Source organism: Pleuronectes platessa, chromosome 3 (assembly GCF_947347685.1).
Source record: "Pleuronectes platessa chromosome 3, fPlePla1.1, whole genome shotgun sequence".
NCBI classification, from domain to species: domain Eukaryota; kingdom Metazoa; phylum Chordata; class Actinopteri; order Pleuronectiformes; family Pleuronectidae; genus Pleuronectes; species Pleuronectes platessa.
Genome location: NC_070628.1, coordinates 11705451 through 11730596, shown reverse-complemented (window position 1 = coordinate 11730596; position 25146 = coordinate 11705451). Strand labels below are relative to the sequence as shown.

At 40.5% G+C, this 25146-nt stretch overlaps 2 protein-coding genes and 2 non-coding genes across 4 annotated transcripts; 3 read left to right on the top strand and 1 right to left on the bottom strand.

Annotated features, from left to right (window-relative positions):
- The first annotated feature begins 1360 nt into the window (after positions 1–1360).
- On the top strand, positions 1361–1442 carry trnas-cga (transfer RNA serine (anticodon CGA)). The gene has a single exon. It is a non-coding gene; the product is annotated as a tRNA-Ser (tRNA).
- Positions 1443–2409: 967 nt separating this feature from the next.
- trnas-uga (transfer RNA serine (anticodon UGA)) lies at positions 2410–2491 on the top strand. The gene has a single exon. It is a non-coding gene; the product is annotated as a tRNA-Ser (tRNA).
- Positions 2492–4220: 1729 nt separating this feature from the next.
- rps6 (ribosomal protein S6) lies at positions 4221–9027 on the bottom strand. The gene is made up of 6 exons (XM_053419253.1): positions 8937–9027; positions 8193–8324; positions 6613–6823; positions 6126–6272; positions 5176–5333; positions 4221–4806 (listed from the first exon to the last, which is right to left on the bottom strand). Exons 1-6 carry the CDS (start codon positions 8940–8942, stop codon positions 4711–4713), a joined length of 750 nt encoding a protein of 249 aa, XP_053275228.1. The 5' UTR covers positions 8943–9027; the 3' UTR covers positions 4221–4710.
- A 2224-nt stretch (positions 9028–11251) lies between these two features.
- acer2 (alkaline ceramidase 2) lies at positions 11252–24706 on the top strand. Its single transcript, XM_053419317.1, has 6 exons — positions 11252–11688; positions 12044–12158; positions 14883–15024; positions 15742–15879; positions 20896–21033; positions 21797–24706. The coding sequence occupies exons 1-6, from the start codon at positions 11575–11577 to the stop codon at positions 21981–21983; spliced, it is 834 nt and encodes a 277-aa protein (XP_053275292.1). The 5' UTR covers positions 11252–11574; the 3' UTR covers positions 21984–24706.
- The last annotated feature ends 440 nt before the right edge of the window (positions 24707–25146 follow it).

Here is a 25146-nt window from a genome sequence, read left to right as displayed (position 1 = left end):
GCGCTGAGGACCACCCACCACACGTGCTCCTCTTGTGTCTCCAGCGCGTTTTCTGCCTTTTCCTATTTCTTTTTCTCGCAGAGCAGAAGCAGTCTCTGTGACCGTGTGACCGCCGCCGCCTCGCAGGGTCCTGGCGCTGCACACCTCCTCCCTGACGCATGAGGATGTAAAGAAAGCAACATTTTGTGGGCGCGTTGTGTGTCTGCGCTCTAGTGGTGATGCTGCTGCAGCATCAGCACCACCGAGCCTGCGCGCCGCCAGGATCCATTGTGCATGAGCCAAAGACATTAAAACGTCCTCTGACCGGAAGTCACATCAGTCCTGCTCATCAGTATGCAGAGACAGGGCTGTGTGCGTCTGTGCCTTCACAACACTGTCAGTTCTCCAAGTCAATCCCGTGCCCTGTCTGTGTTTCCCCTGTAGTAACACACTCTGCACTGGGTCATGAGAGTTGGCTTCTTCAGTGAGGACATTCATGTCATCTCTCCTCCTCCTCCTCCTCCTCTGTCCAGACAGGCCCAGACCTGCACATGGACCTGTTGGTGAGCAGCAGGTGCTTGGGAGAGGTTTTATCTTTGCAACATTAAAACAGCAACAGCAACAAATCACACACATAGATTCATACTTGAAGATGCAAATACCTTAACACATTTTAACAGAATTACTGCAAATAAAGATACGTAATGCACACTGGGCTTAAATGAGATTTATTCAGAAAATCATACGAATAAACAACAATATCTATGTGTGTTATTAAGTTGCAACAAGTGAGATATGAAGATGAGGATGGACCGGAACAGATATTTATTGCTTTGACTCAGGGTGGAGGTTGTCCCATTGAGGCCTGCTCTGTAACCTTCAGCTTTATTCAATTCCTGTTGGTCAGTGGTCCTCGAGAGCACTTAGCTCATAGACCTGCTCTCAGATGTAGTGCTCGTGGTCTCTCTCCCTGCAGATGTTCTCAGACCAGTGGTCACAGCAGCAGCAGCAGCACCACCACCAGCACCTACATCAGCAGCAGTAGCAGGCCCCCAGAAGGAGGTTTCATTTCACCCTTGTGTTCCTCGAAGGTCGCATCCTTGTGTTGGCATTAGAATCCCCGTTCACTTTGAATCCATCCTGGAAGGTCATCGCTGTGGTTAGTGTGATGTCAGTGTGCTGCAGACATCAGGCAGACTGTGTGCTGGGGGGACATATTGTGGTGGGGGGGCTTGTTTGATGCAGGAACTGGCCGATCATAGAGAATCCTCAATCGACTTAGATGTGTTGGACTTGACACCTTCGCCTTTCAGATCCCAATCCTTCAGAATCAGAGTGGGTTCTACAATCAATATCTCTTTAATTTTGACAGGTAATCAGAGCTGTGATGGCCGAGTGGTTAAGGCGTTGGACTCGAAATCCAATGGGGTTTCCCCGCGCAGGTTCAAATCCTGCTCACAGCGATCTAACAAACAAAAAGCTGTGTACTTGAGTAGTGAGGTAGATGTGAAGTCTGTCCCTGGTCAATCAAAGTAGCTTTATGATCTTTGGCAGATGTATCAGGGAGAGAATCTAAGGTTTTCAAATCTCAAATCCTGCTCTCTCTGTCGGATGATTTGAATAAAACATTTGGTTCTATACGACTGTGCCTGTACATGTGATATTTAATAATCATATTCTCTACGTGCTATTGCTGCATCCTCCTGAAATGATACAAGCTGTATTGACTGTTCATCCGCTCTGATGTTTATTTGATCAGCATCTACTGTGGATCTTTACTCAAAGGTCACCTGGTTGGTATCATCTCAGTTGGTGCTGCAGGGAACCAGGTGTGAAGTGTGTGGGACCTCTGGTTTGATGCCGGAACCCACTGTCTGACTGACGGCTGACTGAAACCATCACACATTCCCCAAACTGACCTATTGGACCTGACATTTTTATCTTATGCAGCCCGGTCCTTCAAATTCAAATTCAAAACAACTTAGTTTGTCCCCAGAGGGCCATCCTAAAGCACATAGAGCATGTTAATACAACAAGTTAGAACAAGAAAGAAAACAACAATGACATCAGTGCAATATCCATGCACAGTTTAAAATCAGTGCAGTATACTAATTATATAAATAAAATATATAAATTAGGACTATAAAGTAAGAGTAGTCTATGCGACTGATTGTATAAGAACTTAGATAAATACCAATTGATTAAAGTGGTCGGAGTGCATTAAGGTTAAGTAATACAGACATACATTATGTAAGTGAATGAAGAATATATGTAGAGGACCAGGTAGAAGCAGCTGAATAACAACTGTAGCCTATGAATCAATATATATATATACAGTTTCAAATGGGTTATTTCTTCCCTTATCAACCTCAGAATTGCCCAGATTTACACCAACTACCGTTACAGCCAGATCATGAGTCTGTATTCAGAGCTGTGATGGCCGAGTGGTTAAGGCGTTGGACTTGAAATCCAATGGGGATTCCCCGCGCAGGTTCAAATCCTGCTCACAGCGATGATGCCTGGATCAGGCAGTCTTTATTATGAATCAGACTCTGAAGTCAGATGTCCTTTGGTAGGAAAATAATGTGGATTACATGACTAGAGATAAACTAAGGGTAGGTACATGCAGTCTGATACTAATGTTAAACACAGAGTTGACACGAGGCTGAACATCAATGATGCAACTGTTTGGTTTCTCTGTTATATTGTAAATGATCTGCTTCAAAGATAACCTTGAGATAACCTATGTAGTGATTTGGTGCTATTTCAATCCATTTTTATCTGAGAAGCATTACATTAGGAAAAAATCTCACCCGTCTTATCTGACCAGCCTGGACCGGTTGTAAACGTCCACATAAGAACAAGAAGGCTCTTCCAATCCATTCTCACAAATTGTTCATGATACATTAGCCTCATGAACCTATTATGGTGCAGACCTTCAAATGTATAGTGAAACGAAACAGTTCCCACATACACATTTACTTGGTAGGAAGTATTTTGTAAATATAAATTCTAAATTATTATATATATTTGAGATTTGTTTTTGTTGATTTGTTCTTCTTGCAGTCGTCCAGCAGATGGTGCAATTGCCATCTAGCATGAGCTTAATTAGACCCCGCCCCATTCGGCTGCTTAGAGAACAGTTGAACAGGTGACGACCATAAAGTCCATGGAGAGGACTAATTGAGTCATCACCTGAGCGTAAGTCACACTTTTCCTCTGCATCAGCGTTTTTGTGGTGGGATCATTTAAATTTCAGTCTTGCACTCACCACGTGGTTTTCCACCTGTAGAAACCATATACTGGGCATATATAGAGATGGAAACAGGCCAATGAACAACCACCAGGTCAGAAAAACAATTATTTAAGGAGCACAAAGGACAACATTTCAGCACAATTATTCTTTTGATATTTTATCTACAAATTTCCAGGATGTGTGGGACCTCCAGTTTAGTAAGAGATTGAATTACCTCTTAACACAAAATAAAGGTTGGTATATTGTCCAGTTAGTTTAAATAGTGTATTTTTGCTTATTTGTAGATTTATAGTTTCTGCACCTACCATTAAATGTATAATTTCCAGTCTGCCAACTTACAATACCCACATAAGTGATGAAAAATGAAAATGAATGACATGAAACCAACCAAATTTTCAGCAATTTCTTTTTTATTTTGTAAATTTTTACATATTTTTGAGCCAATGAGAGAGCAATGCAGTTCAACCACCCACGGTCAAGGGCCTGGTCGTATCTGGAAAGCAGCTTCACAGTTACTCTGGCAACACGCTGTCCCACCTTAATGACTACAGACCAGTCAAGAAGGATCTACTGGTGTGCCATCAGCCCACAAACACCTGGTTTCACAGGTTAACACTTTACCTTTCTTGACGATGACCAAGTTGAGAACGCGGAGGTTGGCGTCCGAGGAACCGTTGAAGTTCACAGCGAAAAATGTAAATGTTTCAGCGCAATTATTCTTTGGATATTTTATCTCAATTTCCAGGATGTGTGCTATGAGATCTTAACTCAATACAACAACAAAAAAATAGAGGGTGGGATATTATCCAGTTAGTTTAAATATGGTGCCTCTTAACTTTTTTGCAGATTTCTGCACCTACCATTAAATGTATCATTTTCAGTCAGCAAACTTACAACCTTTCAACATTTGTCTAATATTCACGGTGTATTGTCTGAGCTCAAGGTGTTGAAAAATCTGAATGAATGACATGACACAAGCCAAATGTTCAGTAATTTCTTCTTTTATTTTGGAAACAATGAGAGAGCAATGCAGTTCAACCACCCACGGTCAAGGGCCTGGTCGTATCTGGAAAGCAGCTTCACAGTTACTCTGGCAACACGCTGTCCCACCTTAATGACTACAGACCAGTCAAAAAGGATCTACTGGTGTGCCATCAGCCCCAAAAACACCTGGTTTCACAGGTTAACACGTTACCTTTCTTGACGATGGACGCGGAGGTTGTGTGGGAACCCCAGTGTCGTAAGAGATCATTAACTCTCAATACAAAACACATTGAGATTGGGATATTGTTAAGTTACTTTAAATACACTGTCTTTTTGCTCTTGTGTAGATTTGAGCATTGGCTCCTACCATACAGTAGATGTATCATTTTTAGTCTAGATTAATACGAGTCACTCAAGGTGTTGAAAAATGAGAATGAATCACACGACAGCCAAATTTTCAGCAAAACATTGTTTTATTTGTCTGTGTGATTTCACTTCTGGCTGGACTCTGACTTGGATGTGGATGCCCTCAGAGAAGAAAGACGACGCCTCTTGGCGATCTGTTCTTGGCGCTTCTCCTTGGCCTCCTGTTCGCAGGAGGAAACGTGTGTCAGCAAAGGGTTTCAACACAGCAGCCGTTTGCACCCAAACAATATTAAAATGTTCCAAGTACTAAACGTTTGAATTATAAAATAAATTAACCTTGCAAGATTTAAGAACAGCCTCTCACAAAATGTCATTTAGATTTAGTGCAGTAGTTGCGATGTTGTGTAAACAATAACTTGAATTTCTTATCAGTGCATTTCAGCCTCAAGTTCTGGCAGCGTAGAACATGAATTCCAGCTGGACTCAGTAGAACAGATGTTTTTAAAGAAATATTTACTAGATCTGTTCTAGTTTCAACTGATATTTACATTGTGGATACAAGCAGTGCTAATAAATAAAGCGTGACATACCTTCATCCTCTTGGCCAGCAGCTTGGCGTACTCGGATGCCTCCTCCTTGTTTTTCTGGGTGCGCTGTCTCTTGAGGGAAATGCGGCGGCGCTTGTGCTGAAGCACACGAGGTGTCACCAGTCTCTGGATCCTGGGAGCCTTAGTTCTGGGCTTCTTGCCTGCAGAGGACATGGAACATTCAGTTAATCAATGGTGCAGTAAATGCCTGGTGTGCTGATGAGGTTTAGGAAGTGATCTTATTAACACAGGCGATGTGAAATGCAGAAAGTCACCATATAATTTGTTTTTTATCCAATAACACTGATCTTGTTTCAAACTTTGGCCATCATGGAATCTGGTCAGCAGTAACAATTTAACTTAACACTCAAGTACAGGAAGCCTTCGTATTAACAATGCTTCCAGTGTTCTATCAGTTTGCACGAACATGAGATTTCCCAAGGGAGAAAATATTTGTCACCACTGTACATAATAAAAAGTACAGGGCCTTCATCAAACTAACCATGTATTGTGATAACTGATTAGAGTACTTAATATGAATGAATGCCAAGAAGTTTGGGTGTAATATAAGTAGCTTTAACAACCTTGGATTGTATCAACATGCAAAAACTGACTCAAGTATTTTGGACTTGGTAATAAAAAGGTCAAAACACCTCCAATTGGTAAATCTGCAAGCTTTACAAACTTCAAACTAAACGATAGTATACAATTTCAAAAGACAAACACTTTCTATTACCATTTCCACACTTTGCTCACTTTTTTTTTTTTTACATCCTTCAGTTCAATTTTGTCTCTTTAAATTGCAACCTCTGGTCAAAACACTCTACGAGGCACAAAATGGCAGCAAGCTTCAGTTACAGTCCAATCCAGAGTCATACTGTCTAACATCACTGATCCCTAAGTTAAGACTTGTAGGTAGAATTAGAAATAGGAGAAAACCAACAAAGTCGTACCTTCTTTAGTCAGAGGTCTCCTCACAACATACTGCCTCACATCATCCTCCTTAGCCAGGTTGAAGAGCTTGCGGATCTTGCTGGCCCTTTTAGGACCCAGACGGCGAGGGACGGTGCTGTCGGTCAGACCGGGAATCTCCTTCTCACCTGAGAACAACCAGATGAAGGACACGTTGATAACAGACCAAGATAACTAAACATGTTACCGTTGACAGCTCGAGGATGTCTTTAATAAGTGTAATGTTCACTACAGATTATCAACTGGAAACTAAATATACTCATAATACTTTGCTTTTAGAAACAATGAGAGAGCAATGCAGTTCAACCACCCACGGTCAAGGGCCTGGTCGTATCTGGAAAGCAGCTTCACAGTTACTCTGGCAACACGCTGTCCCTCCTTAATGACTACAGACCAATCAAAAAGGATCTACTGGTGTGCCATCAGCCCACAAACACCTGGTTTCACAGGTTAACATTGAACCGTTACCTTTCCTGACGATGACCAAGTTGAGAACGCTGAGGTTGGCGTCAACGATGCAACCACGGACAGACTTGCGCTTGCGCTCGCCAGTCCTGCGGGGGCGGTAGCAGGAGTGACCCTTGCTGAGCAGCAGGCGCACGCGGCCATGGGTCAGCACACCCTGCTTCATGGGGAAGCCCTGCTTGTCGTTGCCTCCGCTGATGCGAACCATGTAACCCTGGAAAAGTACAGAAAACAAATTCTTATTTCTGCACTTTTGCATTTTGGCTGACCTGGACACAGAGGCTGCTTTCAGACGTGCACTGAACTCTGTATTATCTTGAAATTCTCTGGAGGGGCTGTAGGTAAGAACGCAAATGTCTAGTAAAATCTCTTGAGAATCTGAGTGAGCATGTTGATAATGATTCTAACAACGGTGCAGAACGGATTTGTTCCTGAGTGTATTCACCACCAATGAAGATCAGTTTGGATGATTACGGTTGAGGTGTTGTGAGCAAAATCACATGAATTCTGCAGCAAACTGTAAACCTAATGTCTGCCTCCTTCATGCCCACCCAGGCACCACCTCAAACTGTCCAACTCTTTTCCCATGTCTAAAAGACAAACCCAATTTTGCAGAGATGTCGGAAAATAACCGCAGACTTGGAGAAAACCTTCCAAAGTAACAATATAGGTTTATGTCAAGATAAGGCTGGGAAGTAAAAATGTTAAATGATCAACTATCAAATATTATTAAGTGACTAAAAAAAACATGAAATTGACAGCATGTAAACTGTTGACAGAGTTGCCCTAAAATTACAGGAATGGTGGTTTGCTTCCCAGCTCCACTTGGTAAAATCCAGAGAGTTGACTGCAGAGGTTTGTTTTTAACACAGACGCATTCACAACAGCATCAATTCCTCAGTATATCTCAGGTGAGCGCGGTGGAGCAGCGGGCAGAGAATGACGCAATAACTCCGCTGCAAACTCCAACTTTTGACATCTTCCATTATTCAGGGTCTTCCCAGTCATCTCTGGTTCACCACTTTTTGAACCAGAGATATTCGTTTTCTTTTTGCATCTGTCACATGTTAGAAGCTCCATCACCTCAAACATCAACCCTTCCTAGATTTCATTACAGACATTAAACAAGGAGGCCAGGAAGAGAAAGTCAGCAAAGACAGCCGAGCGTCTGACACTGACACGTGCGTTCACTCACTTCCTCTGGAGAACATACTGAGGGACTGCAGAGTTCAGTGCACGTCTTCAAGCAGCTTAGATTTGAACTTAGGAGGGTAACTAGACATTTGATGACGGGAGGAAGGGAATTGAAAGAGTCACGCTGTTGCGACCAGTCAAATAAAAGTGACTGATCACATCTGGAGCTGCTCCACTGGTTTCTTTAGCAACACGCTGTCCCACCTTGTTGACTACTGAGCAGTCAGAAGGGTCTACTGGTGTGCCATGCTGAGTTACACAGGTACGAGATGGTGTGCAGCTACACATCTGTGAAGCTTCTCACTGATGCAGGTACCATGAACCTGGTCAATATGTCACTCTTCCCAGGTTTGACTGACAGTTTGAAGACACCATGCATCAGTGCTCACCTTCCACTCATCTCCCAGAGGGTCAGCAGCCACCTCGGTGGCCATACGCTTCTCGTAGAAGGTACGCAGCTTGCGCTCATCGTCAACTTCGATCAGCTTCTGGCAGCCAGTAGCGGGGAAAGAGATGTTCAGCTGGGGAGAGAAATCAGAGAGGTGGGGTTATTGTTAGTAAACTTCCATTGAACTAAGCTCCACGTCGGCCATGACAGGTCACCATGCAGGTGGCTAAAGTTAGCAGAGTGTAACGTGTTATTACAGGCGGCTTGGGAGGAGATAGTGGCGTAATTATAAGTAAGACAACACCGACAATGGTTTAATACATGTACGGGTTAGTTTGAATCAGAGAAGGTAGCAGGCTAGCCGAGGCCTGCTAGCTTCTCTGCCGGCTACTAGCTAAAAGCCGGCTAGTGTTAGCTCTTATGGTTGCTAACAATAATACAAGTTTGCCGACATATTAAAACTCAACTGCGGAGCCTTGATCTGCTGTTTAGCCACTGAGCTCAGAGTTAACGCAGTAAAGTGAGACTTGAGCTCGGGGCACATTTCTCTCCGCGCTCCGCCATGTTTTCCACAGCTCGCTTGCGTTAGCCCTCATCACAATCAAAGCTCATCCTCGGTGTCAGAGCCCGGGCGGCTCCATCACACGGATCCGATTTAAAGCTCACAACCACGGCTTTAATCACACTGGAATATTTCAGATAAAGTAGCAGTGAGCAGATAAATAGAGATGGAGAAGCGCTGTACCTTCATTTTGCCAAACCGACCCTACAACGGTCCGCCACGAAAAAGAGGCCGGATATCCGTCCCGAGCTCTCACATAGGCCCGACGAGTTCTCGCGATAACTGGCTCCTTGTAGTTTTCTGCTCACTCGAGATGAAGGTTATAGGACAAATTATAAAGATCTAAAAATGAGTGAATTAACTATTCATCTACTTTCTGGATATTAATATTTAAGTATGACGAATATTGTGATTTGTTTATGCATGTGCTAAATTATCCGGTCAATTTATAATTAGATAGATAGATAGATAGATAGATAGTAGAGTTATGACTGCTACTATGAAAAAATAGAATGTTCCTTTCTTCATACTATGGAGAGATTTGCTGTGGTGCAGAAATAATAATATTATGGATGGTCAAAAAACTGACACTGGTAAACGTAATAAATAAGTAAACCAGCAATATAAGAGCAAGGAATTATGAAATATAAATATAATAGAAATTATGTACAGAATTTAAACAGAATATACACGGTAGAATTGTATTGGCACATTAGCCATTGGATTCCACAGAGAGGAGTGAGTATTAAATGGATAATAAATATTGTTAAAAAGTAATATCAAACACAGGAAGTCTCCCATCTTTCCTTTCAACACTTTGTTATTGATGTGTGAATCATTTAAATACGCAAGAGTAGAGGTCATGTTGGCGCCTCCCTGTGGAAAGATGGCCGCACAGCATGAGCTCTGTCTCCAAACAGCTGATCTCAGACTCGTCGCTCGTGTGAACATTCTAACAATCACTTTACTTCTTGTTCTTCTAGTAATTTGTTTAAGAAGATGTTTCACTACTGCAGGTCATCTTTTTATGTTTTTTTGTTTTTTTGTTTGTAATGTTTTGTATTGGAAAGAGGGTTCAAAGTCTGACAAATAGAATATGTTGAACCGATTAGTCTTTTCTTGTTTATCCCTTATCAACTTGTCTGTTAGTGGATCTCTGGAATCTATTGTATCATTCAGAATACGTTTTTTTCTCACTACTTTATATTGTGATTCCGTGTGTTTACAGACAGAAATGTTTATTTATTCAACATGAAAAGTTGAAGAATATTAAAAGTTAAAGAAAAGTTTCTACAGCATCTTAACATGTTGAAAAATAGTCACTGAATCACTGAGGGTCATGTTTTATACCGAAGTATCATGAAGTTAATAATGTGTGACCAGGCCGACAGCCTGCTGTTACTTCTAAGGATTTTAAACTCAATGAGGATTTTAAAGTCAACTAGGATTGACCAACCATTGTTGAAGAAGTGGACTCTTGTATTTTCCATAAAGCGATAAATTAAAGGTTTTAAGTTACTGTCCTTGGCAATGTTTGTATTTCCAGAGTCCAAAGTCCATTTCGAGATTATACAATGTGTAATGAATTACATTTGAAGTTGTGGATTCTGATAGATCATTATTTTAATGTTTTTAATGTATCCGTTTTGATTCAGGTTGATGAAATGAATGATGTAATAATTCAATATCTTTCTACTAAATGAAAAATATGAAACCTTGTCTCCCTGTTCTCATTCTGCAGGTATGTGACTCCAGAGCTGCACAATCCAGTACTTCTACTCGGCCATTTATTATACATTATTATTATTATTGTAACTTTTTTACTTAATGATGCTGCTTTCATTGCTTCTGTTGAATGATGTGCGGTTCTGAATCTTTTACTGTTCGGGTGATATAGTGCTTAAATACAACAGTTAACTCTTCCTGTCAAATGTCACCAAGAGTCCATTGAAATAATTTATGTGATGCCATCAAAATAAAATGCAATTAAATTGAGTGCCTGGTATGTGTTTATTAAGACAACAACAACACTGGCGCAACATTGCTGTACTCTGGGCGGTCTGGCAGGCCTCCCCATAATTATGATTAATTAAGTACTATAAAAAAGGATTTCTATATCTTTCATCACAGATGCGGAAATGAGCTCCCATAAAAAAATGTGCCCAAAGACTAAATAGATACATATTGTATAAGCAAAACTCACTTTTACACATTTTGACGATTGTTTGTAGAATCTCAAAACCTAAACCAAGTAGATTCCAAACTCCCAGGATACAAATTACATACTAAGTTATTATTTTAATATATATATAATAATAACATACTCATATATTTTGAGAAAAGTTTCTCAGTATAATGACTTGGAGGATCTTTATTTCCTTCATCACACTGGTGGACACGGTCTTCCATACATTCAACAAGACGTTACATAAAGATAACTGATCGACAACGTGACATCAGCGGCCGGGTGGTCACGTGTGTGTGTGAGGAACACGGAAGCGGGGAACCATCTTGCGGTGGCTGTGGACTCTTTGCTCAGCTGACAGAGCGGAGCGTCACGGTCACGACACCCGGAGACTGTGCAGAGCGACGGCGGCTCCACTATGCTGCTCAGCCTCGGTCCCTGCAGTGTCTCACGTTGTACCGTGCACGATACGTGTCGGCTCTTGCACCATCGCGTTTAGCCGGAGCTCCACCAGCTCCCCACAGACAGACACTGGGAGGATTCTCTCCGGTGTTTGTTTTTTTGTGTTCATCTCCACGGCGGACGGAGGACCGCTGTCTCCCGTGCACGGTCCCCCCCGTCACAACTCGTCCGGACATGAGTAACGTTAATCTGATTTTCTGGGACCAGTTGCAGGCTGGCAGCTCCGATGTGGACTGGTGCGAAGGAAATTACCTGATTTACCCGAGCATCGCTGAGTTTTACAACACGGTCGGTTCTGACAAGACGAAGCCAACGATGTTTGTGTTGTTATTGTTGTTATGTTTTGACAGTTTTGTTTACAGCTTCTTTGTTTTCCTTTGTGCCGCACTGCTGCCTCACTGTTATTCACAGACGAGCTTTGAGGCTCACTGAACAAAACATGTTAGGATGCTTCTCAGATTCAGAATCACACTGTTCGCATCAGGTTACACATTTTTCCTTTTCTGCATTTCAGCTGCACGCACACGCACAAACACACACACTGGTCAACTCTTCTGACCAGCATGTTGTCACGTGTGAGCAACATGTATGCAATGTGTTTATGTTTTTTCTGCTCATTGCTTTCCTTTGTTTATCATTTCAGATCAGCAACATTTTGTTTTTTGTTTTGCCGCCCATACTAATGTGCTTGTTCCACCAATATGCAACACATTTCAACAGTGGGATTTACCTCATATGGATTCTGCTTGTTGTGGTCGGTAAGTGGACTGACTGTGTTTATTGTGTGGTGACCTCTCGATCTTATAATGTGCAGCTGTATGACACTCCTTCTGCTTCATTTCCGATGAGTAGCTATTAAATGTATTTATACTGGTTTACAGAAACATTTAATAACATATATGGTACCCAACTATCATGTGCAAGCGTACACTCATGAAGTTCTACCAATCTGCTCAACTAAATGCACCAACTCAGCCAGAAATTCTCCTTTTGCAAAGTTTCTTATGTTAAAGGTTCAGTGTGTAGGATTTAGTGACACCTAGTGGTGAAGTTGCATGTTGCAGCTGAATACCACTCCCCTCACCCTCCCCTTCCTAAGAGAACCTGTGGTAGCCTGCAGTCGTCGTAAAACCTCAAAAGGTGTTTAGTTCGTCCAGTTTGGGTTACTGTCAAAAGCACAGCTGCCTCCATAGAGAGGACTTTCTCCTGATGTAAATATAAAGTATTTAAATATAAAGGGTTCATTGTTTGGTAAAGAAAATAAGTCGTACAATTTAGATGAATCACACTTGTGAAAACATCACTAGTATTATTTTATATTCAATTTTTGCCAATAGATCCCATTCACCCAACAAATTCCAATACAGAAGTATAGGCAGATGTTTATTTTAAAAAAAGTCAATGGTTCCTATGAAGTCTTTATCAAACCCTAACGACAAAGAAGTATTACTGAGGCAAAATATTTAACAGTTTAAACATAAACTTAATCATGAATAACTACAAAAAAAAGAAAACACAAATACAACGAAATATATTCAGAACTTGAATTTCTTATTTAAAATTTAAACGTGAATGTACATATTTTCTGAATTATTTATTATTTTAACTAAAGTTTTCATAATGGCAAAAAAAAAAACACTGATGCATGTATGTCTGTGAAAGGCGTATATCTGATCTATTGGAAAACCGAATCATCTCTGGGCTCTAATTGATTTTATCCATTTAAAAAATGTATCAAGAAAAAGTGATTAGCTACAGCAATCACCTTTTCTATATATATATATGTATTTTGGCTGCAGGCTATGCAGTCATATATAAACTAACTTTAACGAGAAGTTTTAACAGCCTTTATTCTCTCAACAAAATGTTTTCAGTGCTGAAGACCTGAGTCATGCTCTGTATGTAAATATTTGGGGTATGCAACAAGATAAGTAAGCTTTCAAATGGACATGAACTTGCCTGAACCTGTTTGATTCCTTCTCAGTGTGATCACTGATCTTGGTTATAGATGTTAAACAGGATTTGAAAGGAGACATGTGTGGGACCACGCAACATAAAGTTACAAAGACTGGTTCGGTACTAAATTCACTATTTGACATCTCAGCCACAGATCAAGTGCTTGCGACCGAGTCAGCATGCAAATTCTATTCCGCTGCCACTCAGTATTTTGCCAACATCCACCAAGGTCAGCTCTCAGGAGCAGTTGAAAAGGATTAGCATTTAACTGACTAAGCCACAGACTCTTTAACTGAGGATCAGAAAAGAGTTAAAGTACTCTCAAACTGGGATTTGGACCTTTACATTAAGCTTTTGTGTGTGCACTTTTATAAAACGTTTGAGAGTAGATACACTATTTTTGCATCAGTTCTCGTGGATGAGTCCGTTATGCAAATTCTATTCAACTGCGGCTGAGATCTTCCCCCCCCCCCGACTGAGGTCACGTCTCAGGAGCAGGGGGACGTGTGTCAGGTTATCTTTGCTGACTGAGTGTTTTCAAAACAGTGCCAGGGGAACAAGGCAGTGTAATCTCTCTGTGCTGCTGTTTATTTACATCTGAGCTGCGAAAACCTCCATCATGCTGATTCATGATCCAACCGTGCACATGCCCACACATGTTGAAAGGCTGAAAATAATGATAATTTCATTTAACAATGATTATTATTACTTGATTTGGTAACGACTTCTTAGGAATCATTGCATAATTTTTATATAAATATTAGCCGATATATATATATATATATATATATATCTTTTTTTAATACCATACATATGCCATCAAAAATCTTTCTAGCTTTGTAGGACAAAGACATTTGTTTTTTTACATAAACATATTTACATGCGAAAAGTCAGAACAAATGATCTTTGTCATTTAAGTAACACAAAGCTATAGCAAATACTTGTTACTCAGTTCTTCCATGACAGTTTTCTATACACTTCTGTCTGGGATCAGAAGTTCAAATGTGTGACTGCTGCAGCGGAGCCTGTTATGAAAACAGATAGTGCTGATAGTAAGACGACTGTTGGACAGTGATAAGAGAGAGGCAGTGACGGCTCTGTCCCTCTTCAGCATTTTTCACAGTTATACTAATGCTAAGGTCCAAGTGATTAGTTGAGATTAGTTGATTACTTTGTGTCTCTTAGTTTTAAACAGCAGACATTTCTCAGGATTCGCTCTCTGAGCTGCTTTTGTTCAGAGGATGACCCACTGCCCCTGAACTCAGTTTTCTTCTTTACAGATTTAATCTCCCTAATGTACGTTGTTATAAAGCTCTACTCTGTTGATCTACTTTTGTTTACAGATTACATTTATAAAATCTCCACTGGTTTGGTTACTTTTCCCATTTGATAAGTGGAATTAGGAACATTTTGGTTACCCTTTCAAAGGATGTTGTTAAATCTTATTTATCAAGGCTCATTAACACACTGAACAACTGTCATTTTTCTGATTAACGCTTGTTTGTTTCTGTGTCTCTTTCTACCAGGTATTGGATCGACATATTTTCACGCCACCCTCAGCTTCCTGGGCCAGATGCTGGACGAGCTGGCCATCTTATGGGTGCTCATGTGTGCCATTGGCATGTGGTTCCCCAAGAGATACCTACCTCGGATGTTCAGGAGGGATCGGTATGTCAAGTCGTTTGATCTCTTCTCAACATAATCATCTTTAGAAGCTTGACACTGGCATTTAAGTGTGTAAACGTGTTATCAGAAGAGGGTAACTTCCAGGACAATGTCTGTCTGCACCAATGCATTACCACGGTTTCAAACTATGTGTGCTAATTTGCTATATATTTACTCTCAAACTTATCACAACAGCAGCTGATTGACATGGATTTAAAGTGAATTCACACAACGACTGGAAAATCTAGCTTGGAACTCTGATGCAGTAAAAGTAGATTACACGTCAGATTCTTCCACATTTCCCCTCAATTCAGTGTCACCTTTAATATCAGATTGAGCAGATCCACTGTGATTGGTTTTGATCAGGTTGATCTGCAGGAGCTCCCGGTTGGCCTCCACTGTGTCATATGATGTGTCCACTACTGTGACTCTGCTGTTTAATAATAGGCCTGTCTAAGATAGCTGACACCCAAAAAGCTGCATCACGTGTCTTTACTTCTCTTTCCATTGTCGCGCCCATGTCTGCTCTCTCACTTCAGGCCGTCACTGAAATGTTCCACAGCCTCTTGTAGCTGCCGTGATTCTCGTCTATTATCTGGAGGAGTGTGTCAAAGGGCTTTTTGAGTCAACTCTCCTTCTGTTGCACAATGCTCCTCATATCAATGTTGATAGAAGTGCAACACTGCTAGAGATTCAGATTTCTCTTGCTTCTCCATCTAGGTCAAGGTTCAAGGTGGTCATCGGCATCCTGTCAGGGATCACCACAGGGTTGGCCTTCGTCAAACCTGTCATCAACTCGGTGTCACTCATGACACTGGGCATCCCCTGCACTGCACTGCTCATCACTGAGCTGAGAAGGTTGGTGAAAAGACCTCCATCAAATATACCACTTATCCTTCAAGAGCCTCAGGGGGTTGGAGCCTGTGTTGGTGAAAATGTTTTTTTAAACAGCAGTAGAGGGTTTGAGATGGTGAGGGTTTAATCCTGATCAGGGATATCATACAACAGATTGGTCATCATCTTTAGATCTACATGGTTTATAATGACTTTAATGATTTGTAATGTTTTTGAAAGTTTATGGTTGTAGTGTAAAGTTTTGTGAGTAACTACTACTTAGATTCAAAGTATTATTTTACTAAATAGATTCACACATAATGTAATGAGTATCAGTTACCTGAACATCTGAGACTCCATCATAAACGCTATGCTTTCTTTCATTTATATCTACATACATGGAGAAATATAGGTGTTTAAGCAGCAGTATTATTCATGCACTTTAGAATGAGTGGGATATTTCAGATTAAGCTGATATAACTATTGTTATACAGTCTTTTATTCAAATACAGTTGGTTATTCAAAAAACAATTACATTTCAGATTCTCCAGTGTTCTCCATTATGACACAGATGTATTCCCTTTACTCCTCATGTGAGCAGGTCATATTTATCAAGCTGATAATAGTTCAGTTCCCGATACAAAAGTTAAATTAAAACTAAACTCTATGTAAGAGTGAACCCTGTTTGATTTGGTTTGAGTTTACATTTAAAGCACAACAGCAGCAGGTTTCTGAGTCTGTGATTTCAAGTTGTCTATTCGGCCCAAACATCGGCTGCTCTTGATGTATTTGTTACTCTAACAAGCGTCAACATGTTAAGGTGTCTACGGAATATTAACGGTCATTTGGGGCCTTTTGCACAGACATGGCCTAATGACATGTCCTCTGTCCCAAGCTAATTATAGGGCTGCAGGAATGTGCCTGAAAACACATAAGACATTTCTGCCTATCATTGTGTTTGTGAGCGTGTGTGCGTCCAACACTTTCCTCCATCCCGGCAATGGGTAGCCATGCTCTGTTGTTTCCGTTTCCCACAACCCTTACTCACCGCCGCCGGTCTTCTAACCTGAAGTCATCCATTGTTCGACCTGCTAGTGACTCTTGACGTTGCTCCCGGTGCCACTTGGCTATTGATGTTTTTGTTCTGCTAAGTGGGAGAGAATTCCTGTGGCCCTGGCTGATGGACTTTTGCCATCACAGCGGACCAGCTATTCTTTTTTCTGTTTGCTTTTTCTCTTACTGTTGGCCCCTGTTCAAGGTACTTCCGGCTGGACAAAAACAACTTGTGTTTCGGACATCCATCAGAAATATTACATTAAGCTGAAGTGTTGAAGCAATTAAACCAGTCAATGCTCGGCTGCAATAGATGAGTTATTCATAAAGGAAAAATATGAAACAAAACCAAGCGATTATGTCTGAAAAGTTTTGTAAACATGACAGCAGAGTTTATTTTTACATTGGCATGCAAGACCTTGGGTTTTCATGAAGCTGCCGTGGGTTCAGCTCTGACCTCCTGTGTGTCCTTCCCCATTCTCTTCCAATTGCACGCTTGTTCTCCTGTCAGTTAAGATGGAATAGCTGAAAAGATATCTCTAGAATATTGTATAGCAGCCAATGAAATAACTTTTGCATTCTATGCATAATTTAACCCTCTGCTGTTTTACATGGCTCCTAAAAGGCTAAAAAACAAATAACCTCAAAGTACAGCCAAATAAAAATGCTGTATTTATTATCTTGTCTAATTTGACTTACACAGTTACACACGTCATCATGTGTACATACTGGTAAATATACATGCTATCTTTTAAAATACAATTTATATTCATACCACCTATTGATATGCTCAGGTTTAATATAAAAAAAAAAAAAAATTTCTGTATTTTGTGTTTAAAGCTGATTTCAGTTTTCAATCTGAGATGACATTTTATGGCCTTGTGTCTAGGATGCAAAAAATAATTGTAAAAGCTAAAAGTTGTTCAGCTTTGGTTTTTACCACAAAGGAAATTGTCTTAGAGAATGTGGCTTGGTACAGCAGTTCGTTGAGTGACGTTAGCCTAACCAACGGAAATGGTTACCGCAACTATGTCACTTGAGTTTAAACAAGCTATAATTACACTGTTTTAATTTCACCATCACAAGGTATCACTTTACTTTCTTTCTTAATTTGCCAGTAAAGAGCTGCTGCATCTTTAGTTTATTTGAAAAGTTTGAGACACGGATCTTATGGAGCTTCTTCCTGTCCGTTCCCCAGAGTGAGGGAAGCGTCTTAGCAGATCTCCACCCAAAGATGGACAGGCACACAGACAGGCACACAGACAAGGGGACAGGCAGGCAGACTCACAGGCAGGCAGGCAGACTCACATGCAGACAGGCAGACTCACAAGCAGACAGGCAGACACAGAGAGACAGACTGGCTCACAGAGAGACAGGCAGAGGGACATACAGACAGACTGACCTTTCCTTTGCTTATCTTCACCTTTACTGGTCAAACTCCTCATCACATTCCCTCACTAACACTGTGTCTGAGGAGAAGTCCCGGCTTTATGTCATGGTTCTTATCTCACATGCTGATGTTTGAGCTGAAATCGTCTCAGTATTCCAGATATGCAGCCGTGAAGAGATGGTTCTGTCAGCAGGAAGAGGTGTTGGCTGAACTGTGTAAATGGAAACTCAGTAAATAAGGTCAGCCTGATGTTAAGACAGGTCTCGCTCCCATGTGACCATAGAACACCTCCAACACTTGAAGTAGAATATAACAATATTAGTGACCACTCAGTAGTTTATTTCCCTCTGGGAAGACAACATCTATCTTTTGCACTTCCTGTTGCTGTGGAAAAGCCATGACACCCATCTTTCTCCTCCCTCTCCGGACCAGTCATGTAAGGAAGCTGCCTGTTTGGTTCATTAACCGACTTGACTCGACCTTAAGTGAGACCATGTAAGAAGAGGAAGACCATTATAGCACTAGCCTAGCACGGCACTATTAGCAGCATGTTTTCGACAGTAAATGCACAAATGTGAGGTACATTGAACCAAACTGTTTTTATTAAGGGATCAAACAGTAAAGCTACAACCCCCTTTTAAAAGAAGATTCAAGCAGGACATTTTACACATTAACTGTTCTGTACATTTAACTGAAGTATGAAGCATGTCCAAGACAGGGCCTCTGTTGTCTGTAAAAAAGAACAACAACCCCTGAGCTAGCAGCCTACATGGACATCATTGGCTAGTGTTGAGTTATTGAAGTCTGTGTGATATAGGTTTGGTAAAGGTCTGTAGCAGCTTCTTGTTGTTAGCCAGTTGTCTGTGGGCCCAGTAAGCTCCTTTCGATGGAAAGACAGGCTTCACCTCCCGGCTGCTGAAGATCACATCTTTTTTTATCAGTAGTATCACATAGTCGACGTGTTTTCCAGCTGGATGCACTGGAATCAGTTTACACATTTATACAGTCCTCAGTCTCATGCAGTGAGATGCTCACAGTCTCCCCGAGACGCAGCTGTACTCAGATGCAGAGTTGAGGTGGATAAAACACAAGAGAGAGGACTGCTTTGGATCAGATTTATTTTTGCTTCCATTCACATATGCCTGGATCAGCCCGGCTCGTGTGGGATTCACAATGATATCTCTTTGCTCGTAGTGACAAACTCAGGATTACCACCCAACGCTGCTCAGCTTTGTCTTTTTCAAGGCTTTGTCTGAGAGGAGGTCCACAGAGTCGGACTTAAAAACCTTTGCTTGAAACTATCATACTTTAAGATTTCCCCGGCTTCTGCAGCCGAGTGACATTATTCTTGTTTGTCCGAATCTTATTGTGCTGTAAGTGCTTTCTGGAAAGAGTTTGTGCCGTCTCCACATTCCTCTCCCCTTGAAACAATGGTGACCCAAATTAAAGGCTGCTGAAATGCTATGACTTCATCAAATGCTCTGTCTTAAGACGTCAAACTGCGTCACGGTGACTATTCCTCTGCTGCATCATCCCTCAGTTTAGTCCCTGTCTTTGTTTTGGCACTCGCCGTTCGTCTCAGCTGTGCCCCCGTGTGTAAGGAGGACAGGACTAAGAATAGTTCATCAGCAGCACCCAGGATTAGCTCAAGTATCTCCTGGTCCACTTGGAGATATTTTGGAGGTCAACACAAATGCTCGTCACTCACAAATCGTTCAGGTCCTCAAAAAGAAAGAGTCAATAACCTCATCTAAAGATAAATGTGCTACATCTACAACCCAACACACTGGTATGGACAGCTCAGGTGGAAATAACAAAAGCTCCCTGTGCATACAGTGGTCAACACAGTCAGTAAACACATTTGCTCTTCATCAGAAGCGTATAGAAAGTGTATTCTGAAAGAGACCATCCCCACCCTATATGAATATGGAAGGCTTCCAACGCAACAGCAATGTTAAACACAACATTTACTGTATCTCAATTTTTATTTTATAAGATTTTAAATTCTCAAAAGACAATATTGATCATATTAGATATATTATTGCTGTTATAGGTTAGAGGTATAAAATGTATCAATTTTATATTTTACGTATGTTAAGCAATTTAGTTACTTAACATACTAAAGTAGTTCAGCATGACCTTCTATTTTAATTGCTGTTTATAAAGTGTGAATTTCTGTCAGTCTGATCTGATCTAGTCAGCCACTAGCTGTCGAGCATTTAAGAGTGTAAGAGCCACGTCGTAGTCACTGGAGAGATACATATGTATTTATAGCCAATCAATCACTTTTGTTTTTTCAACAAGTTTATATTTAAATGTTGTTTTATTGTAAAAACATTCCAAAATATGTTTGAATTCTTCAGTTCAATACACAGATTATACGTTTTTAAAGGTCTGTGTCCACAAGATTAATCACATCTGTGTGTGCTGATGTTGCTTTTTGTAGATATAAGAATGCAGCAATATATGCAAGTCTGCTCTTTGTTCTACAGCATGCGTGCGTGTGTGTGCGTGTGTGCGTGTGCGTGCGTGTGCGTGTGTGTGTGTGTTTTCAGAGTTGTACAGTTTTCTCAGTGTTCTCCCCTCGGTCCCTGCAGGTGTGAAAACCCTCGTGTGTTCAAGCTGGGCTTGATCTCAGGGATGTGGTGGACGCTGGCTCTGCTCTGCTGGATCAGTGACAGGATCTTCTGTGAAATGTGGTCATCCGTCAACTTCCCCTACTTACACTGTGCTTGGTAAGCTCACTGCCAACTCACCACTGTATGGGAAATCCCCAGGGTTATGGTTGTTTTCTGACAATGAATGCACTCTTGTGAGCATAAAATGGAAATTAATATACATTTTAATTACGTTTTAGAAATTTAATTTACTTGAATTAGAAAACCTTAATAATTATGTTTCAACTATGGTTCAAGAATATTTCAGAAATGAGAGTTTATGTGAGGTTGATGCTGTAGAACCAGAAAAAAAGAAACCATATTTATTTAAATGTTTTTTTTTGCAAAATACTACAAAAATTGAGGATTTGTCATTAGAAAAAATGCTAGATATTTTTTTATGTCCATTTTCTTTTTTAAAAAGACATATAGCAAATTGAATGAAATAAGCATTCAATCCCAGGCCTGACTATTTCCATCTCTGTGCTGCAGTCTACCTGTGACACATTAAGTGTTATATTTATGTTCAGAGTTAGTTCACAGTTTAAACTTGTATGTCTGATTTATTCCCATGTTACCATTGTGTAGAGTACAGTAGCGTAGTTGTAGTTTGTGTGTTTCATGAGAGCAGGGATTTAATTCTGAAATGAATATGTAATTTAGAGGAACAGAGGTGAGTCCTCAGGGTTTAACGAAGGAGCGAAACACAGACTAAAATAACCTGATGAGAAGTAGATTGATACTGTCAATGCTTTTCATCTTACACCTGCAGACACAGATATGTTTAACAAATCATTCCTCACACAGTCTGGTTCATTAAAGCTCCTCTGGCTCTTTACAGGCACATCCTCATATGTCTGGCCTCCTACTTGGGCTGCGTTTGCTTCGCCTACTTTGACGTCGCGACCGAGGCCCCGGAGCGAGGCCCCGTCATCATGTTCTGGCCCAACGAGAAGTGGGCCTACATCGGCGTGCCCTATGTCTCCCTGCTCTCTGTCCACAAGAAGTCTGCTGTCAAGGAGACATAAAGTGAGTCTGCAGCTCAGCGGGTTGTGCTCCCACACTTCTCACCAGGATGTCTTCAAAACAGCAAGGAGACTCGATACATCCACCGCGGCCGTGAGGGGGGCTGACCTCCACCGGCGCTCTGGTGACCAGACGATGTAGGTGATTCACACGTGGGCCAACTGAGAGGATTCATCTTATCCTGGTTCCTTCCCTGGTCCGGTCTTCATTACACAGCAGTGTTTATGCAACTCAAAGAGCAACAGGTGTCACAAAATAGCTGTTTTCAGACATGAACTCCGGACGATGTCCGCACAATTGGTTTCGGACTTTCTCCAGATGGTTCCTTTCACACATGAACAACGCAGCAGGACTCACAACACCAACAGAAAGACGTAAGATAGTAACTCTGCTGCAGAGATCACACATTTTTGTTTAGAGCACATCGACACCGACCCTTACCACCAAAATGCTCTCTTGACATCTTTGTCTTGTACGTAGCGCCAATTTTTCATCCTGAGATATCTTGTATTCTTTTCGTTTTTTAAATTTGGCATCTGTCGGATGTTAGAAACGTCTTCAGTACACCTGCTCGCTGTGCTCTCACATCGGCTCACTTGCACATTCTCTAGACTTTTTACCAGGGGACTGGCCAGAGAAACTCCAGAGCAAGTCCAAACTCCTCTCACTCGGTCATATAGCCCCTCTGGAGAATGTCCGGAGATTACCCGGAGTTCAGTGCATGTCTGAAAGCAGCTAACGAGTCCAACATGACACACAGTCACTTTCTACACAACACAATATCAAAGCCAAGAAACTTTTACAGTGTTCGACATTCTCAGGCTCTGCAGGAGACATTTTGTACATTTTTATATATTAACTCACAAAACCTCTTTATAAAGTGTTATTTTGGCTTTATGAACCTAAATATAGCATCTCGTAGGTGCAGTCAGGCCATTAGGGAACCATAATCACAAACAATGTAACACTGGGTTCAGTAACTGTGATAAATGCATAGTGCATTAAAACTCAAGGTCGTCAATAGGCTAGTTCTGAAGATGTTACAGAAGTGTTATGAGAAGGTTATTCACACAGAGCCATATGTATTTCTAATACGTAATGGCTTCATGCTGTTGAACCTGCCCTTTCTGTCGGTTGGATTTACATGGAAAAACTCAGAAACACAAAAGGCTTCTCTCTAGTCTGGGTGTGTTTTTCTTCCAGCATGCCACAGTGATTGTTTGCGATAGTATACGAGAAATGTTTAATATATTCCTATGTATAAATATTTTTAATAACAATGTAATATCTAATTATTTTCCTATGAAAAGTATATTGTAGAAGTATTACTCAATCAATAGGTACCCGCTGATATTGGCCAAAATCTAAAACAACCAGAATGTGAAATCAGAATGTATCAAAAAAAAAGAATTGACAAATCAAGTAAAAACTCTTATTTTGCACAAGATGGAAAAAAAATTCAAAGCCTCTGGGTGAGTTGCATTAAAGAAAATGGTCATTACAGATATTTACTCAAAGATTAACTTGCTATTGTACAGATGTGAATGTTGATTTTTTTTTTTTTCACCTAGACATCTCATTTCTTCCACTGCTCTTCAGGGTTCCAGGCTCTGTGCATTTTGCCAAATGTCATTGAAACTATGTAAATTGTGCAAAAAAGCCTTAATCAATCGGGATAATGGATTACTGGCAAGTGAAGGTTTGTGATGTACCGTAAACTGTTTCATGTACAAGGGGAAATACAGTGCATTGGTTACAGTAAAGCCCTTTATTTGTAAAGCACTTTGTAACTTAGATTTTAAAAAGTGCTCTATAAATAAACGTATTATTAAGTAGTACAGTTAGCTTATTGCAGGTCAAATAATAAAGTTAAGCTTTTATTACCTCTGACCCTTAAACGAAAACTATAACATTGCCCTTGGATTAAAAAGTGAATATATTCTTTATGTGGAATTATAAAGGGAAATATGTTTGGATGATTCAAAGCAAAACCAGGCTCACTTCACCTCGAACCATTGTTGTACGTGTTGTTCTTAAAAACTGCCTCAAGCTGTTAAACTAATATTGTTTCACTCCTGTCGCCCTGCTGAGGCTTCTGGGAGTCCAGACCACTTAGATAGTGTGTCCTTACATGAAGGGTTATTATTACACTTTATAAAGAAAACTACCATTTTCTTTTTTCTCAAGTGACGTCCAAAGCAACTTATATTTTTGTAAGTGAAGTGCAGCCAAAATGAAAGCACCGGCCTAAATGGTGAATTATTTTAATATTGTACTATTGCTACCTTTGTATTGTCAAACATTGTAACAGTGTTCCTTTTTTTTACTTTGTATCTTTTTGGACAATATTGACAATGTGAACTAAATAGTTGTGCTGGCCGTGAATAGTCCTTGTTAGTGTTTTTTTTTTTTTTGTATGCTAAACAAGTTGAGAATTAAGTGAGAAAAGACTTGGTGGGAACCGAGGTGTCTGTTTAATGGTGCCCACTGTATTGTGATGTTTGTCTTTGGCATGAGGTATGATCACGCTCACCTAACAATGAGTCGTCTTTTTTTATGGATTTGTGTGTAAATCCCTTTTTTTCTGCTTGCATTGACAGTACAGACAAACTGCACAAAATATTTATTTTCATAATTTATCCCGTTTTATAAGCAAGTATTTGTAATAGACTTGAACATTAGTTATTATTTTGTTTTATGCAATAAACTTATATACTCAAACTGACTATTGGTGTTTTCTTTACAAATCCAACACAATATCAAAAATAATTATAATGCATGCTTCAATAATATTTACAATGAGTTTTATGGCTTTTTGTATTTGCATGAATTGATATGGAAGGACTCACTATGGTGCAGCTGCCAGTTTTTGCCACTAGGGCGCAACGTTTTCAGCTCTGAGAGCCAGAAACACAATGAACAGTAAGAGTATGTGAACACTGCCCTACACAGCAGAATGTCTCTGGAATCCCACAAAACAACTTACATATACACAGACTTCTACCACATACTGTTATTGTGGACATAAATATGTATTCACTGTAACCAATCATGAATTCGAGATTGTTTATTTATTTATTTTGCACATAGAACACCATCGTGATTAAGAAAAAATCAGTATACACATTAAATCACTTCTTTATTTATATCACTATGAGTTAAAAG

Excerpts from the sequence above, each read along its gene's own strand:
- rps6 (XM_053419253.1), bottom strand. Across the intron at positions 6,824-8,192 it reads CTCTGGGAGATGAGTGGAAG|GGTTACATGGTTCGCATCAG; the intron begins GTGAGCACTGAT and ends GTACTTTTCCAG. Across the intron at positions 5,334-6,125 it reads GAGACCTCTGACTAAAGAAG|GCAAGAAGCCCAGAACTAAG; the intron begins GTACGACTTTGT and ends TGTCCTCTGCAG.
- acer2 (XM_053419317.1), top strand. The coding sequence starts at position 11,575 with ATGAGTAACGTTAATCTGATTTTCTGGGACCAGTTGCAGGCTGGCAGC. Across the intron at positions 15,025-15,741 it reads CGGATGTTCAGGAGGGATCG|GTCAAGGTTCAAGGTGGTCA; the intron begins GTATGTCAAGTC and ends TTCTCCATCTAG. Across the intron at positions 21,034-21,796 it reads CCCTACTTACACTGTGCTTG|GCACATCCTCATATGTCTGG; the intron begins GTAAGCTCACTG and ends GGCTCTTTACAG.